At 48.9% G+C, this 18,542-nt stretch overlaps 1 protein-coding gene across 1 annotated transcript in view; it reads left to right on the top strand.

The window, feature by feature from the left end:
- MSN (moesin) overlaps positions 1–18,542 on the top strand; it is a 41,427-nt gene that overhangs the window by 6,928 nt on the left and 15,957 nt on the right. The window contains exon 2 of the mRNA XM_082062118.1: positions 16,120–16,203. Within this exon, the coding sequence (XP_081918244.1) occupies positions 16,120–16,203 (84 nt within the window). The remainder of the gene's footprint in view (positions 1–16,119; positions 16,204–18,542) is intronic.

Below are 18,542 nucleotides of genomic sequence, written 5' to 3'. Positions count from 1 at the left end.
CAGGATCAGCTGCAATGGTTTGGAGGCTCAAAGCCTGAGATTGCGGAGTTTCAGGCCTTATATTGGTAGGAAACAATTATGGCTGCAGCAGCTCCGGGTCTGTAGGCCGGAGAGCTGGTGCTGCGTCCTCCTGCACGGCTGTGGGACGGCATCGTCACTGCTGTGGATGTGTGATCCCCAGTGGGTACCAGGCAGGCAGAAACTCCTGCCTTTGTACAGCAGCTTGTTGCACTTGTATTAAGTGGGGAGAAAACACTATTTGAAGAGGCTTTTAATGGTACGACTCCTGTGAAATGCTTTTTCCCGGTTGCGTCGACATCTCTGAAGCTGTAATTGTTCTGAGGAACCTATTTTCAGAAATATAGACTTTGGATGAAGAAATGATGTTTGTTCTCATCCCATTCCCAGGCTAAGAAACAGGAGCTTTCGGCTGTGCTGGGTTTCTCTCCGAGCGGCCGCTGCTGGCTGACAGGCGGCTCGGACCCAGGCAGGGGTGCCTGGGCGGGAGGAATGAATGACAGAGCCCCAAACCCGACCCGCTCTGCAGAGAAACGTGCACTTAGGCAGGAATGGGATGATGGACCAGCAGCGGGAAGAGACAGACTCTTCTTTGCCAGCAGCAGATCTGAGTCAAGAAGAACGACATCTTGAAAGAGATCAGAAAGAGGATAGTCGAAGTAGTGAAAATGGCATGATATGCATGGTCTGGACTGATCTATGCCCTTGCAAGCTTCTAGCACTATTGGTCAACTTGTGTTCTTAGTAGAGGAAGGCTACTTAGGAGAACAGGCTGCACTGGACGGCAGAGGGAATACTGTGAAGAGGCCTCGGTGTTTTTTGAGAGAGGCAGGGAGGAGGTTAAGTTGGTGTCAGAGAATCTCATGTGCAGCATATTGGAGAACTGCTGTTCTGCAGTTGTATGCCTTCTGATGTTCTCCAGGTATTTTCTTTTAAAGTGAATCTGCTGCAGCAGTTTAAAGCAAAACTTCTTGCAGCCATGAGCTGTTCATCTGTATGTCACCGATTTGTCCTCTTCTCCTTAGCAAGCCCTTATGACTCACAACCCTTTTTCTCTCTGGATTGGGAGACTTAGTTCTGGTGAGGAAGTGACTAAGTACAGGAAAAATCTGCCATCACAGTCTGATCAATCACTTAGTCACAACATTTAATGAATGTATCTGGTTTTATGTAACACAGGCTAATAAAGCGTGGAATTCTGGTCTAAATCTTTCCTTGCCATAGTTTTTAAACTGTACTGAACCTGACTCTCTGATATTAAATCTGTGCTTGGTTACAGTGCAAAAAAAATGAGCTGCCGGACAAATTATCAGGGTGAAGTGTCGGGGCTCTCAATGGTCCCCACCCCCGGAGGTGTGACTTTGTTCATTGTGTCTCTAAGAATAATGTGTAATTTATTTCACCCACTGAATATGCTGTTCTGGAATAATGAATAAAAAAGTCAACCTCTGTTTCCTCAACGCACGGCACAGTCTTTCAGGCTGGCTGCTGGGTGACAAGAGGGTTCTGGTCGTGTTAAAATCCAGAACTTGAATTCCTACTGAAATGATCACAGTCCCCAGGACTGTCAGACGGGCAGCAAAGGGTTCTGACGGCACTCTGTAGGGAGTTCGCTGGGGACAAATTCAAACAATATCAAATTGCCCATAAAAACATGGTGATACAAACCCCACATGATACCTTGTGGTCAAGTCCATCCTCTCATAAGAAAACAATCCTAAATAGTCTTTATTAATAGGACAACTCACTGGCAGCCATGTTATTAGGGGCATTCACCTTGTGCGTGCAGGTCACTGCCAGCAGTGACGCCCGGCGCTGGTGCCGGTCGCGGGCTCTGCTGTCCCGCCGGTTCCGCACCTGAACCCGCTCGTCTTGCAGCTGCTCCACAGGGATGCTGGGAGGGACGTATCCAAATCCTTACTAGAATCCAGAAAAGCTACATCCAGCGCCTTCCCTCCGTCTCTTAGGGGGGTGACCTTATTGTAGAAGGTTATCAGGTTAGTCACGACTTTCTGAACCTGTGTCGACTGTGCCTGATGATCGCACTGCCTGTTAAATGCCTTACAGTAGTGCCCAATTACTTGGTTAAGCTATTTACTAGATTTAGTTAATATCTGACCACTAAAACAGATCTTCTAGTAACTATATGTCAAGAAAGTAAGTTACCTAGGAAGCTGGATGGGTTGAAAGAAACTTGCTTGTATTGTAGCTTATAGTGCAGCTGAGACAATAGAATACTCTTGGCCTGAGCAATAACCATGTGCAGAATCGTAACAGTTTGGTGTGTGTGTTTTGTTGTGTGTGGGCTTTTTTTTGTTTTAAAAACCCAAAGTTGTCCTTTAGGGATTATACTAGATTATATTACTAATTAAATTCATGCATTACTAATTATATTCATATGTTCCACTAAGTTTTGCTTGACAGCGTTAATGAATGGAGATGCTGCTCAGCAACCATGAGGAAGGTGTTTCTTTTCTAGCTTACGGTTTGTATCTATGTTACACGCCAAATGTTACGATAACTCTGTGATGAGATCAAAAGCTTAAGCATCGATAACTATTTTGCCAACATCCACATATTTGCCCCTACATATATATAATATATATATTAAGGACATTTAAAATCACTTCTGAAAAAGTGGACTGGTTCACTTCATTTGTTTTGCTGGGTAGATAATAAGAGCTGTAGCTGAGCCGTATTGAATCTGGCATCTGTCTGTGTTCGGCTCTGTGGCTGCAGGTATCCCCAGTGAAAAGGAGGGTCTGCACTTACCCAGGCTGAGAAACCCTCCTTCTGTTTCTGAAAACGTGAGGTGTGAGCAACTGATTTTTGTTCCCGTATCTGTGATTTTTCACCAAGAGGCACTCAACACGTGAATTTGTTTGCAGTGGTGAAATACAGGGAGCAGAGAGCCGTAAAATGATTGTTCTGGGCAGTATCCTGGAGAGCCAGGGGCTGCTGTGTGAATGAGCTGTCGCACAGGCCTGCTCAAAACCTGTAAGGTGGCTGGCGCCGTGAAGAGCGGGATCAGAAAAGGCTGCTATTGCTGATAGTCCCCAAAGTTCCAAGGCCGCGGTTGGAAGGTGGCAGGCTTTGGGAGCGTTACTCAGCACCGTAAAACGCTTTATCGCTAAACCAAGAAAATACTGCAGTAAGCAACGTGTCTCAGTCCTCCGGCCTGCAGCCCTGGCGCTGCCTCTGCCAGGGAGCTGGACTGTCGCTTGCTCCTGCCTGGGATCCTGAGGTGGAGTGCGTTCCTTGCTGCTGTAGCGCTGGTCCTTTGCTTCAGAAAGCAAGCTGGGAGCCTCTGTTACCGGAGCTTTGTGTGCAAAGCCTCCTACAGCGTTTACTGCCTGCTGACAGAATATTTTTTTGTCTTAAAACACTAAACTGCACCTTCTGACCCAGCCGTGACAAGCTGGGAAGCAGTAAGTTCTCGCAGTAAGTTCCTGAAGACTCAGAATTTTCTGGTTCTCAGTGGCTGGCTGCTGCAAGGATTTTGGGCGATGTGAAATGCAGGATGTCTTTAGCACGGATGCGCACAGCGTGTGCCCAGGGTGTTGTGGTGACCGCTGTATGTGCAGAAGCGAGTTGAAGCTCAAAACTCCCCAAGTTGGTGGTTTGTGTGTGTTGTTGTTTTAAAAAAGTTTTGCTCTCTGGTTTATTACTGAGGTCTAGAGGTGAAGGTTGACTGCAAGCTGCAGTGCAGTGTATTGTGCTTGGTATTGATAACGCTTTGCACAAGCAACGGAATAGGGTAGACGTCTTTTTCAAATGAGGATACGTGTCAGCATCTTCAGCTGTAAGAATGTATCCTTGTAGTGTCTGTCTGGAATCTCTGTCAGAAGAAAGCAAATAGAAGGACTAAGTAACTTCCAAATTGCCAAGAGATCAAGGAAATCAACTGAAAGTGAGATGTGAACAGCGTTTGCTTCAGCATCGTACAGGAAATATGATGCTATCTTAGTGTGTCTTTTGACAAATGGTAAATAACCAAGTAGAAACCTGTCAAAGGCTGTCCTGCTTCTCCCTCAGCTCTGACAAATTTAATGCATGGGCTTTGTTGCTTGCGGTGTGCTCAGGTCTCCTCTGCGGAAAGGCTCTTCTGGCACCGGGCGCCGCTGAGTGGGGGCGGGCAGGGCTGCTCCTGCGGCCGAGCTCTGAAAGGGGCTCTCATTCGTTCAGCAAAGGAGCTGGTTGGTGGGTGTCTCTTCTTTTTGTATAGAACCCCTCAAATTCCTGTAAGATACTTAAAATTTAAGATTCAGTGCATCATAGCTTGGTTCTCAGTGAGCTGCTTCCCTCAGTTTAGAGGAGGGGTGCATGTGACGTGACTCTCACCTTTGTATCTTGGGACTATGGGTTTGCCTTACTCAAGTTTTTCCTCTACTATGGCTGTTTTTTGACTGCTTAGTCTCGTGGTGTCCGACTGATCTCTAGAATGTCCAGCCATCATCTGCCCTTAATTCTGTGCATAGTAATGGTGGTATGTGATGGACCTGTGTTTAAAAGAAACACATTAATAGACCTTACTTGACTGCTGAGATTCCTGGGCATTTAGCAATGTCGTCTTGCATGCATCTAAGTTTCAAGTGATAACTGCAGTTTATTGGGCATTTTTTTTCAAATAAGTCTATTTCAAGCAATGTATTTCAAGAGGTGTATGAGCGTGAACTTGAATGTTCATTTAATTGCAACCTTTAATGATCTAGATTAACTTGCTTGCATGTTTGAGAGCTTTGCAGGCACTGTACCGTTCTGCTCCCGACGTGTGTTCCTGCCTCGCGCTGCCCCGTAATCCAACGGCATCGTGCTCCAGTTGAGCCAGCCCCGCAGAGCCTGGTGTGCCGGGCTGTGCGCGGCGTCGATGTGACGTGTCACAGCTGCTGCGCAGGGTAGCGCTGGAGTGCCTGCGCGCCGGGAAGAACAGCTGTTCCGTAGCTTGGCCCATCTTGTCCAGTTGTACCCCAAAAAAACATTTTACCCTTCCTTCATCCTGTAATCTGTGCCAGTATCAGTGCCCCTGTGTAGCTGCAGGGAAGAGGACCAACGAAGAGGTTCTGCTGGAAAAAGTAACGGATGAGTTATTCTCAGCCTTGTTCATTCTTTGTTCCCCGTTATGGTGCAGTCCTGGGGCACGGATCCCGGTCCGAGGAGGCAGCGGCAGGCCGAGGGTCTGGGATGGTGGGATCGCCCTGCGGTGCTGGCACCGCTCCCCGGCTCCCCGACCCCTCTGCCCCGGTCGGGAGCGTTTGGGGTGGAGTCCTGGGTGTCCTGGTCGTGTAGCTGCTCTCCTCTGTATTAGGAAAGCTCAAGTGCTTGAACTAGATGGAGCTTAAAATAACAAAAGGTACTTCAGCAATTGCAAGTTGGTCTTTTATAAACTGCGTACAGTCCCAGCAGAGCTATTTAAAACCTAAAATAGATTGGTGGTGAGGAAAGCAAATATGGGTGGGGAAACTGAGTATTTAAAAGAAGTGTAGGACTGAGCCATTTCAGGGAAATCCTGCATTTTAGGGAACCATGACCTAAATAGAGACGAAAAGGCAGCCAGCCTAAATGAGACCCTGCGCTGAAAGGAAGTTGAAGGATTTGTTCAGCTCACTGGAAATGACAGGACTGAGAGTCACAGGATGATGAACCAGCTTTACCTCACGCTCGGCTGTGCCCGCAGTTAAAATTGGAGGGATGGCTCATAGTCTGGGCAGTTGGGTCCCACAGTGGGTCTGTGTTTTAGCTCCTACAAGTCTGGCTGTTGTTCACGTTGCTCAGAGCTGGCCCAGAGCTCGCAGTGCCACACCCGGGCAGCGCGGGGCTGTCTGTCTGTCCATCCGGATGGGGGGTGCAGGGCTGTTTGTCTGTCCGAACAGGGGGTGCGGGGCTGTCTGTCCGATCAATGGGGGCTCAGGGCTGTCTGTCCGGACGGGCAGCCCTGTGTTCAGCTGTCCCTCCTCACCAGCTGAAGTGCTGGGTGTCTCACGGGTGAAGAACAGAGCAGCGTGTGAAAGGGACAAGCACGCTTCTGGCTTCTTGATCTTGAATGATAAGCCGAGCGTCTGAGCGCAGGTGGTTTATATTTGCCCTCGGCTCCAGGTTACCTCTAAGCCAGTTCTGAACTGCAGGTGAATTTAGAGACCTTTACATAGGGAGTGAGTATTTGGTCTGTTAGCTCATGAACCTCAAGTACTTACTGTACATCTGGTGCCTCTGTGCAGCTCACGCTTGTCTTGTTAGCATCCTGTCTTGATCTTATTTTGAGTCTCTTCCAGCAAAATAGCTGCTCGTAATGTTGGCAGATGGCTCGGGATGCTCGGTTTGGAAAGCTCACTGGCTGTCTGGAGATGCAGCTCGGCTACCAGGCTCGTCTGCTTAACCCCTTGAACTGGGTCTTCACAGCTGTTCAACAGTACAGGGAGATCCTCCGCCTTTGGAATAAAGCTTGAGAGGGAAGAACTAGACTGAGACAAGTTCAGGGGTGGGGGAGAGGGTTCCCTGTAAGAATCTTCTCTGAAAATCTGAAATACTTCCACTGGTGGGGGGGATGTTGGAGCTGGTTTGGCTCAGTTGCTGCAGGAGCAGCCAGGAGTATGACACTGGTGTGTGGTGCATGAGTTGAGGGGGATCACCAAGTGCACATTTAACCTGTGAATAGGATTGCTGAGGGGACACGCAGCAGCTGCCAGGAGCATCGCCTGTGTCACCGCTGGCGTGGAACACCGCCCTGCTGGTGGCCTGCGTGCAACTGCCAACCCCACTGTTAGCCTGCAGACGCCGGAATATTAAGGCACATTCTATTTCTCCAAAGAATAGTGCCTTCTAACAGGGCCAAAACAAATGAGTGTTTACAAACTAAAACAACCTCAAAACAAACCCCAAAGCTACCTGGAGTGTAGAAGCTGAACGATGGCAACTGCATATGGCTGGATTTTGCTTTGAGTTTTGCCTGCTGATCCAGATGTTGTGGAAAAGGGGTCAGGGTTTTCCCCGTGATTTTTTAATCTGCTGGGTTTTGACTAGTAAAGGATGTTCTCTTGAAGTACCTCAAACAGCAGGTACAAAAATAGTTATTCTAAGGGCCTATTCAAACTAGCTCTAAAGAAATAGCAAATGGCAATGTTAATGGCTTGGAACAGCTGCGGGAAAGCAAAGGGAGGAGCGTGAGGAATCTATTTATGAGAAAGGAAATGGCAAAAATAGAGAAATTGATCCATTGCACAAGGGTGTGTATAAGTTGTGTAATAAGTAGCCTAAAAGTATCTGGACTTGAGTGTAAATGTGAGGATCCGCCCATGGCTGAGTACTTTCATCCCGAACTCCTCTTGTCAGTCTGAACGTGGTTTGCCCCGGACGGGGCCGCGCTGCCGGCAGCCGTGGTTTTGAGAAGGAAGGAGTTGTATTCAAGTAGCTGTAACTTGGAAACGTGTCACTAATGGCTTCAGAACCCATGCTGCACAGAGGGTAGGGGAATTCCCTGTCTTTTTGAAAAATGGTTTTGAATGAGTAACTTTGTAGTAATCTTCTTATGAAGTAGAACTTTTATTCCTGAAAGAGCTGCCTGCCCAAATCAGATCACTAATTAAGTTGTGTAAATGATGCCTCCAGAGTTCTAACATGCCGCGTTCCGCGCCCCGTGAAGCAGCGCTGGCGCGCCGGCTCTGCGTCCTGCGGCACCGGGGGTGCCGGTTGCGGTGACAGCTCTGCACACCGAAACATCGACTGTGGGAGAACTGGGAGTGGGGCGCGGTGGGCGAGTGAAGGGCTCTAAAATAAGGCAGCTACGAACGTCAGCCCCTTTGCATAATGAACAGGCTTTTAGAAGCTGACTTCTGAGCTCCATGGATGTGGTTTGAAGGACACCTAATTTTTCAGAGATTGTCCTTGGGGTAATAAATCTGATTCTCCACCACTTGAGGGGAAAAAAGAAGCACTAGTTGACCTGAGGACACAGACTCCCTGACTGGGTGTGAGCGGCTGAAGTCTGGGCTGCTGGACACGTCCTGCAGGGAGGTCCCCGAGGCTCCAGGGGCTGCTCTGCGCTGAGTGCCGGGTGTTCATCAGCCGCAGGGCGTTTCAACACGGAGCCGCTTGTGGCTTCTCACACTCGCTCCTGAGAACCGGAAAAGCAGCAGTGTTCTGCTGTTGCTCTCAGCAGCTCCTCAACGGCAGCGAGTGTCTTCAAGGAAGCGGATTTGCTTCTTTTTTCTTCCCCGTGGCAACATTCCTGTTTACCACCGACTGTATGGAAGAGTTTTGTTTTCCTTATCACTGGGAGATGAGCAGTTCAAATTAATCTCAAAATACTTTATTGTGTTAACAGCCAAACAAATACCCATTTGGGGCTCTGACACTACAGTGTGACAGGGTTTATATTGGGACAAATCACTTGGTTTCCTTTTTGAAACTGACTGCTTTAGCTTTATACTTTGTGGCAGTGTTTAGAGCTGCCTCAGTCAATCTCTTCCTTACCGTTGCCAAGGGTAAGGATGGGCTCTTGGAAGCGCTGGACACAGCGCCCACCATAAACCCTGCCAGAGAACTTGTACAGCAAGTGCTGTTGGAGCGGACACAGAATCAACATGTTTTGAAGCCCTTTGTGCTTTTTTTCAACTTATCCTATCTTAAAGAGCCTTTTCATAGCCTGTATATGATAATCGTGCTGCAATTCAAGTGATTTGCTCTTTTATCATTTTCAGTTCAAATGCTGACCTGAGCATGAGGTTTTATGGATGGGTGCTGCACAGCCAAGCTGCCACTTGTTTTTAAACAAAGGAAGGTGTTTTGGTGTGGTTTGGGGTGTGTGTGTGTTTGTTTTGTGGGCTTATTAATACACGTTGTGTACTCGGGGCAGAACAGTATATTGCATGTGTGGTTACAGGGCTCTGCACAGAAATCCAGTGGTTGTGGACTCTCCTTGAGGACTCTGATCACACTTGTGATCTCTAGATCAGCAGCACTATGTATTTTCCAGTGGAATCTGGAGGATGCTGCTAGTTCCTCGTGTTTTGGGTCTAGAGCCCAGTGAGGTGTGTTTCAGAGCGCACTGTTTGTATGATCTGCTCCGTCCTTCTGCAAGGGCTGTGCCGGTAGGGGTGAGAGAAGAGGCCAGAAAAAATACTTGTTACTGAAGCTAATAAGTGCATCTTCCAGACTACGGTTCCTGATGTCTGTGCCAAGCTGAACTCACCGTAATTGAACCCATCCATTGAGACTGGAGTTGTCCAGTCCCTTGTTCCTTTTGTCACTGCTTGCTCACAGAAGCCTGTCCTCCCTCTGCAGATGGCCTTTAATTTAGTTTTATTATAGGTACAAACAGAAATTTCCCTCAGTGGATGTGAAATCAGGCATAGCAGTGGATGAAATTTTACTGTAAGCTTCAAGCAAACCTGTAGTTTCTTGCCGGGTCTGGGTTGGTGTTTTCTGTGCTTTAATGACAGCCACGTGTGTCTTGTTAATGTAAAGTAGCCTGAAGCTTGGAATATTGAACTAGTTTTAAATGGGCCTTGGGTGCATAAGGTAACAATGCATATGGAAAGCAGTAAGCTGCAAGGTCCTTGGGCATCGTGGTACCTTCAGAAATTTGATCCACAATCTATAGCTGTCTGTCCTGTATTACATCTTAACGCATCCCAACGGTCTTCACCCGCTCTGTGTTTATAACGAGTGTGGTGCTGAAGGGTACAGTCAACTCCATGTCTGTCTGGCTCTGTAGGAAATGACATTAAAAATAGCCCCAACCAAATAACTGACAACTACTTCTGCAAAATGGGCTTAGATGCTGCGCGGTCAAATGTGTGAAGAGAACAGGAGATGGGTGGGGAAAGTGCCTTTTTTTCCTTCTTACGACAATCATGGGGGTATCTTATATATCTGGTAAAAGTGTTTCAGATAACGGTCCTTGCTTGTGTCCATTTTTAGTCCTAGTCTAAGATGGCCAAAAGATGTGTGTGCAAAGAAGCTCTGTTTTCTGTAGCACCAGCTCTTTGTCTTCAGGCCCTGCACCAGTCGCTGGGGTTCTGTGAGCGGAGAGTTCCTGCTACAGACTGGAGCCAGATACCGAAAGAAAGCCAAGACACAAACAGTGACTGGAAGGGTGATGTTATAACATGTACCCTATAGCACATAAGTCGTTCTTCTGGCTCATGGGTACCAAGCGCATCAGAGGTGGGCAAGCTTCCTGTGCCACTGCATTATGGTGGCTTTATTCGAATTGTCACAGCGGGGTGGAACAAGGCGCCTTCCTTGGTCTCACTGGCCCTGCTGTGTCCCCAGTGAGATGCGATGGATGAGCAGGAGAGGGCTGGGGCTCTGGGCTGCGGTGCGGCCAGAGCCCGGGGTGTGCGGCTGCTGTTCCCCCACCGACAGGCTTAGGGCTATGAAAAGGCCCTTTAAGACTGCTGGAAGGGGGCTTGGTTTAATTCAGTCTAATCCCTTTAGCAATTGCAAGCGTTTTCACATGACAGATTGCAGCCTCACGCTGACACGGAGGAGCCGGGGCTGTTTGGGCAGGGTGCTGGTGCTGGTGCTGGGGAAGGAGCCGATGTCGGTGAGTATGGCTGGGGCGGTGGGGGTCACCTGGTGCGCTCTGCCGGGGCCGTGCCAAGTGAGCAATAAAGCATGACTTTTCACTATGCTATTTTCTCCAGAAATAGTCCACTTGATGGCTTGAAGCTGGGAAGTGTGAGTATCTGAAGCTTGCAGGGTCTAACAGCTTCCCCGCCTTCAGGATGTCCGGGGAGGAAAGAAGCTTTAGCTCAGGGTCAGGGTTTTGTAGAGGTTGATACTCTGTTGTGCTGACTGTACCCGTTATTGTGACATGAGTTTCCTAGTGCTCTGTTCCTGTCTCAAATTCAGACAAACAGAATTGTCTGTTCTACCTCTTGTGCTGCTCATTGTGCTGAGGCATTAGTACAAGTTACACATCCGTTACTCAGTGTGACCGTATCAGTCTTTCCTGTTTGCCCTGCCGTACATAGCTACTCATTTTCATCTTGGGAAGTGGTCATAGCAGGTTATTCAGAGACCTGGAAGATAACTGATACTCCTTGCCACTAGTAAAACTTATCAGGAGTCTCAGTGGGGCAGAAAGTGAGACTTGAAGGGGTATGGGCAATGTTAAAATTTCTGAAAAGATGTTGCAGAGAGGTGCCGACAGCACTGTGTGCTGCGCCTGTCTCCTGAGCGCGCCAAACCCCGCGGGAGGACGGCGCTGCTGTCCCGGAGCTCCCGCAGGCTTTCGCGATCAAAAGGAGCTTTCTTTGCTGTGGCTGCTGGGGGCTGGAGCGGCGTGTGCTCCGTGCGGGAGGGTCTGTCTGTCCATACGGGAGGGTCTGTCTGTCCATACGGGAGGGTCTGTCTGTCCATACGGGAGGGTCTGTCTGTCCGGGGGCGCGGGAGGGTCTGTCTGTCCATACGGGAGGGTCTGTCTGTCCGGGGGTGCGGGAGGGTCTGTCTGTCCGGGGGCGCGGGAGGGTCTGTCTGTCCGGGGGCGCGGGAGGGTCTGTCTGTCCGGGGGCGCGGGAGGGTCTGTCTGTCCGGGGGCGCGGGAGGGTCTGTCCGTCCGTGCGGGAGGGTCCGCGGGTGCAGGAGGTCTCGCCCTCTGCAGACACCGTCCTTGGCAGCAGGAAGCTCTGGCACGCTCTGCTGGTAACAATCTTTAGCTGTGCTTGGGCTGGTAGAACAATGGTAATTCCGCAAACAGAGAAGAGGAAGAGTTGCTGGTTTCTAGCAACTTCTTTCCTGTAGCTGTTATGAAATGAATCAGTTAAATGTTTGTTGTTGTTTTTTTCTTTTAACTGAGTATTTTTTAGCTTTGTGGATGTAAATTTGCTTGTTGAAATGGGATACCTGAGCTTTCTTGTGCAAGACAGCTTCCTCTGGGGGCTGTTTGTACAAAGTTGCTCGCTGTTTGTGTGCAAAATATTGTATTAAGTGATGATGGAAAGACAAAGGCTGTTTAGAGGCCACCTACTAGGGTAAAACTTCTCCTAGTTTAAGATCTAACCAGGATTTAGAGGGTTGCAGATGCTTGGATGCAGCAGTGAGTGCATTGTAAATGTTATGATAAAAAATTCATTTAGTTTTTTTAAATAGAATTTGAGTATCAATTACTGCCTTAGGATAGTAATTTTTTGTAAATCTGATGATGAAATCCAGTAAATCCTCTGAAGACACCTCCTGAGTGGAGACCGCTGAAGACAAAAGTTTACTAACAATCAATTTTGGAAAGGGGGTGGAGTGTGCTTGGGAACAAGCGCTGCCGCTGCGGACCTTGTGGTCGGTGACGCTGAGCAGCGTGTTTCTCGCTGTTCGCTGCTCCGCGTGTCAGCGCCTCGCCTGCCTGCACTGACGGAGCCGGACTGGGTGTGCTCAGCAGTCCAAGTTGGTTTTCCTATTGAGGAGCATTACATTCCGTTTGCAAATGGTGAGCATGCCAACGGCTATGCCAGCCCTCAGACCTAGGAAAACCTCATCAGAGGGTGTACACATACAAAGTATGAAGGATTAATGCTGGTGAATCTTGAGGCTTTTCTTAGAATAAACATAGATAAATGGTTTAGAAGTGCTTTGGTGGGGTAATTCTCAAGGGATGGGGCAAAGTAAAGCAGAGGAGAGTCAGGCTAGACATGCCTTTTGACGTGCTAGGAGAACCGATTTGTGTTTCTGTTCCAGTACACAGATTCCTCAAACAAAACCCTCAGTCAGGCCTCGCGCCTCGTGCCGGGCTGCAGAGCAGCCCTCCCACCGCCTGGGGCTGCAGAAACCGCACTTGTGTTTCCAGTTCACAGCAACTGGCTCAAGAAAAACCCTGGCTTGGTAGCATATGGGAAAAAAAGTCTTTGTATGTTGTTTCCACACCAGTGAAGCTTAACAAAGCTCAGTTTTACAGCAAACTAACTTCTCGGCCAAGTATGAAATGACTGTAAGCCCAGCGTTTAGAGTGTCCCGGCAGAGCCTGGGACGTGCTCCCCCAGCCCCATGCGGCGCCACGAGCAGCAGGAGCGCGGGACGCGCCGAGCGCGGGGGGGACGCGGCCCGGGCTGCGGCTGCTGCAGCAGAACCGCTGTCCTGTGGGGCTCAGCTCGCAGGTTTCTGAAGCAGCGTCTGCCAGAGCTGCAAGGCCATGTTCGAGACTCTGCTTGTAAAGCTCAGGGTGCTGTTCATCTTGAGCTCAGGAGGCTTCTGCTGGGGAAGAACGTGTCTCTGTATTGGATGTGCTGGGCAAAGGATGGTAGCTGGTCACATAGCTTAAATGCATTTAAGTGAGTGACAGTGAAAGAATTTTGCTGCTTCCGGACCTTATTTTACTGTGCTAACAAAAGTGTGAGTCTTACAAATAAGTATTCTGCATGAATGATGCAGATACTTACTGAAACAGCCTTATTTTAATTTTTGAGGTCTGATTTGCTCTGGGTAGCTCAAAAGCTGTTGGGGCACAGGTTACAAAGAGCTGCTGCAGATGTTTCAGTTCTGTTTTCTGGTGCTTCCTCTGTGCTCAGATTCTTCAGTGTTCAATCACCTATGCAGATGATATCAGAGTAGCTATTGTGTTTTATCCATAAACAGTGGAGCAAAAAGGCTTGCTTTCTTTCATTGTACCTGGTATATTAGTGTTTTATGTGAATGGAAAAGACTTTAAAACAAACAAACAAAAAGAACCTGTTGCTGAATGGCTCATTTACCATAACCCCTCTGTACCTGCACAGGGCTTTCGGACCCTGGCTCTCCCTGGCAGGTGTCGCTGGGTAAGTCGGGCTCACCAGCCAGGCTCTGGTAGGACAGACTGCCGTCCCGTGTCAGCAGCAAAGCTGCTGGGGAACGTTCAGCCCTTCTAGCACGTGACATTCCTGTTTCACCAAAGCACTGTGAAATTAGCCAAATGTCAGCACCTGGGAACTCAGGACAATAATTTTGGGAAGGTGTAGCAAGAGAACTTAAGGCACCTGCATGCTATTGAAAACTGCTAATTTTAAACAAAACGCAATTGCTTATGAATTCAGGTGGTTTGCTGTTTCCTTACTACTTCTATGGGATGGTTCTTCCTCAGTTTGACTTAATTGTGTCAGAGGGTTCAAGAGGGTTTCAAAACCAACTTGTACCTGGCCTGCTTGTTTGTATTTTTTCTCTAATAATGTGTGTTATTCCTTAGCCGTTCTACAATTAGAACTGTGACTCTTCATGACTTCAGTTGTGCTGTGCTAAGCCCGCATTTTAACTTCTTACAGAATGTACTTCTTAGCTAAACTTAAATGAAGAAAAGCTTTAGGTTCATCCTGAGAGGGTGTCAAGCATGAACCAGGTGTGCCGAGGCTCCAGTACGCTTTTTGGGAAACTTCAAAATGGATTTGACTGAAGTGATCTCTTTTGGCACTTGACTTAGATTTAACCAGCAGAACGGTTCGTGCTTATGGAAAGAGCCTGTTTGTAGCGCTGCTGCCGCTTGCTGAGTAAACGAGGTGTGCAGTCTGTCCCTGTACGTGGGGGAGATACAGGGATGGGGATGGGCTGTGGTCGCACCGGTGCTGGGTGGTGCGCTGGGTGTTCCTCTGCTCGCTGGGGCTTTCCGTGCTCTCGGGTGGTGCGGCTGGCGCTCGTCCCAGCCGAGCTGTGGTCCTGAGCGCTCTGCCCGCGGCTCGTCCCAGCCGAGCTGTGGTCCTGAGCGCTCTGCCCGCGGCTCGTCCCAGCCGAGCTGTGGTCCTGAGCGCTCTGCCCGCGGCTCGTCCCAGCCGAGCTGTGGTCCTGAGCGCTCTGCCCGCAGCCCGCGCCTCCCCGAGGCTGCTGGGGTGCTGCGAGCACCGATTGCACCGAAAGGCAAATAAACTGGGGGTTTTGAGGTGGGGTAAATGGCTGCTGGCAAGAAAGAGAACGGTGAATGCAAAGCCTGTATGCTGGTGTTTGTGCATTGTGAATATCTTGTCTGTACAACTTGAATTTTGCACATTTGCTTTGATGGAAAAGCGTTAAAACGTTTTGATCTAAAATATCTGCAGCTTGTGTTCATAAATTGTGAAATATCTTTACCTTTTTCAATTGATATGCAAATAGAAATGAATTTTCAGACAGCTTGGTGTACTTGCAGGCCTTGCTTTGCCTGTCAAAAGTTAAGGCATCTGCGTTCAGGCAGGAGGATTCCAGTCCACCCCTGAGAATCTGCACAGTGTTTTCCAGTAGCAGGCGGGAGTTGTGAATGGAACTGACTGTGTTACACTAGTTTTTTATTTGAAATGCCTCTGCCGTTTTAACTTGTTTTATGAGAACTAGGGGTGGAAGATGTGCCGACGCGTCCCTGCCTCTGTGGGGTGGAGCTGCCAAGTCCCTTGCCGCAGTCCCTTGCCACTTCATTTCCCACGTGGAAATGTGATGCTGAGGCTTTCCTGCCCAGACAGAGCGCATCAGATAATGTTTCTTCTGGACGGCCATTCATGATCTTACTACTTACATCTAAGACTAATATTGTCATGAAATTTTGACTGCAATGTTAAATTACACCCAAACTGTTCCTGCGGTGTTTAGAGATCTTTCACCTCCCTGAAAGAACTGGAAAGCAGCAGGCGACTCTGTAGATCCTGGTGCAGTGTCTGCACGTAGTGATGCGCCTGTTAGTTCAGCACGTGTCCTCTTTGCCTTATCACGAGATCCCCCGTGTGTCCTGTCTGCTTCATACCTACAGCCCTCAGAGCATATCAGGGATTGTGCCTTCTAATTTCTCCAGATACCCATGGAGATGGGAACAGTATTGTTAGTATTGACTAGTCCTCTGTAACAGGCTGAGCTGTTAATGTTTCCAGGGACTTTCTTGACGTTCGTCCTTCAGATGGAAGTGTTGGGTGTCTGGTTGTGTATGCCAAGGTTTGGAAATTGAACCTCCTCACCTGTAAATGGCTCCCATGTGTCAGCATATACATGGGAATATTAATGGGAAGAGAGGAAACCCTTACACTGCGAAACAGGAAAGTTAAATTCTGCAGGGAGCTAGGAGCAGGGCGCTGGCAGCGGCGCTCCTGGCGCTCGGGCGCTGGTCCCGCCTGCAGGCAGGTGTTGGTTTCGTTGTTGTGTAGTGTTGTTCGGAGCGTGTGCTGTAACGATGCATTTTGTGTCTTCCAGATCAGCGTGCGTGTTACCACCATGGATGCTGAGCTGGAGTTTGCCATCCAGCCCAACACGACAGGGAAACAACTCTTTGATCAGGTAAGTGATGTTGCTGCAGAAGATCTAAAGTTGGTACAGCTGTTGTGATTCTTTTAAGGCAACAGCAAACAATTTCTAAAGGACTTCAAAGATAAAGTGGCAGTGTATGTAGTGACTTGATGAGAATTCAGCATAGTAAGAAATAATACCTTTTTTTCAAAACTACTGCATTTTTTTATCTCCGAGAATGTGTTAGGAGCTATTCTATCCTTACCTCTGATGAATGGAACTGGTGCTATAGCTCATAATAATACTGGAAAGCAGTAGACGTCTGCAGAAAAGTCTTCTGAGGGAGCTAGTGAGCCACCTTCAGTTGGTTTACTTGCAAGCGTTGTGTAATTGGTTCCAAAGAGTAGCCGGTCTCTGAAGCAGAGAGGCTTAGCTGCGTTTCAGCTGTTGCTGCAGCGCTGAGTGCAGTGATGTCGTACAGCCCCATCGGGTCCCGCGGGGATCCCGGGGGTGCGCTGTGTCCATCAGGTGCGTCAGCCTCCTCTGCCATCCCTGCTGGGCTCGTTTCCCCCTGCCTGGTGCGCGCAGAGCCAGGGAGGCGTGTGCGGCCACCGCTGGAGCAGCCGAGACAGACGGTACCAGTCCCAGCGGCTGGAACTTGGGCAGGCTCTGCTGCGTTTCTCTGCTGCGCTCCATGGATTGGCTGCCTGGGGAGAAATCTGAACAGGACGTTTATAGCTTAAAGAAGAGTAAAATGAGTTGTGGATTCATGACAAGATGAAGGAACTGCCAGGCCAGGTATATCCAATATGGGTGCAGTGTGTGCTGGGGCCAGCTCTATGTAGTACCTGTCTTAATGAAGAGAGAAATTTACGGGCTGACGCACCCAAAGAAGTCAGCTATTTCTTTTGGGGCCAGGAAACCCAATTTACTTTTTTTTTTTTTTTTTAGATGTTTAACCACAAACTACTACTTTCCCTCGTACTGAGCGGGATGATTCAGCACTAGATATTATATTGCTCTTTGCAGCCCAGCCCTGAAAAGGAGGGAATAGAGTGGAATAGGCTTTACTAAAAGAGCATCCTTTCATAGTGGGAAAAGGAGAAAGGCTTTCAGGAAGGCTCTGGGTTGCAGGGCAGTTCTCAGATGCCTGTGTGTTACTATGTAGTAGCTCCTACATACTTCAGCCAAGTGTCTCAAATCTGACAGTTTTTGATGGATAGAAATAAGAGCTGGGTTCTGTCTGGAATTCATCCATGCACCATGGCACTTCAGCAGTTAGTTCCTGGGAACAGGGGTGACATAGATGGGAGATGAGGTGACAAACCCCATGTTCATCAAAAGGTGAACTGTTTTTAGAGAGTGTTCTTCACATGGATGCTTCCTGTGATTATTTTTCAATGTTTGGTGTCTGACATTATCCAAGTAAAGCACCAGGTGCTAAGAAGTGATACGACAGAAGTCAGTAGTATTTTCAATCCGCAAATGCTATTTTCAGTCAGCTCTAGACCCTCTGCAGCCTTTGTGGCAAGCTGGCAGAGTCGGGCACAGCGGTTAGTTGCTGTTTGAGAAGCATCTGGTCGTGTTTCCAAGTGTGGGAATGTCTTCCTAATTGATTTCACTCCCCGTGTCGTTTCCTCCGACAGCTGTGTGTTCTCCCTCAGGGTGTTCCACGCAGCACCCCTCTAATAGAGCTTCTGCTTGGTTTGGGTTTTTCTCTATAGTAAACACTTTGTGAAGGGAGAAAACAAATGCTGTTGCAGAACTGAATTTCTAAATGAGGCAGTGTTTAACTTCAGCTAAATTGGATTGTAGGTAGAGTTGGAAGAGGAAGTACAGTGGGGAGAAAGTGTGTGAAGCTACCTGTTAGATGTTTGCTATTTCTAAAAGGCTTAGTAGACACTCTCACTTTATGATGTCCATATATTATGCTTGCTGGAATAAGAATTAAACTGTTTTCTGGTGCCTAGCATGCAAGATTTCCTTGTGGAGGTAGAATCATTGGTTCCTGACAGGGCTGACACTGAAATGAATGTCCTAGAGCCTTGCCAGGGGCAGGACTCCAAGCTTTGACTAAATGATTAGTCAAAGAGTGGCCCGACGGTGCCAGGTGGCGTTAGTGCGGCGCCTCTGTGGTGGCGGGAAGGCCGGCGTTGTGGGCGCTGCGGCAGGGAGCTGCGGGCGTTGTGGCACTGCGGCAGGGAGCTGCGGGCGTTGTGGCGCTGCGGCAGGGAGCTGCGGGCGTTGTGGCGCTGCGGCAGGGAGCTGCGGGCGTTGTGGCGCTGCGGCAGGGAGCTGCGGGCGTTGTGGCGCTGCGGCAGGGAGCTGCGGGCGTTGTGGGGGCTGCGGGCGTTGTGGGCGCTGCGGCAGGGAGCTGCGGGCGTTGTGGG

Source organism: Streptopelia decaocto, assembly GCF_964273445.1.
Source record: "Streptopelia decaocto genome assembly, chromosome: 10".
Lineage (NCBI taxonomy): Eukaryota > Metazoa > Chordata > Aves > Columbiformes > Columbidae > Streptopelia > Streptopelia decaocto.
Note: the sequence above shows the minus strand (reverse complement) of the source record. Positions and strands in the feature narration are given on the sequence as shown.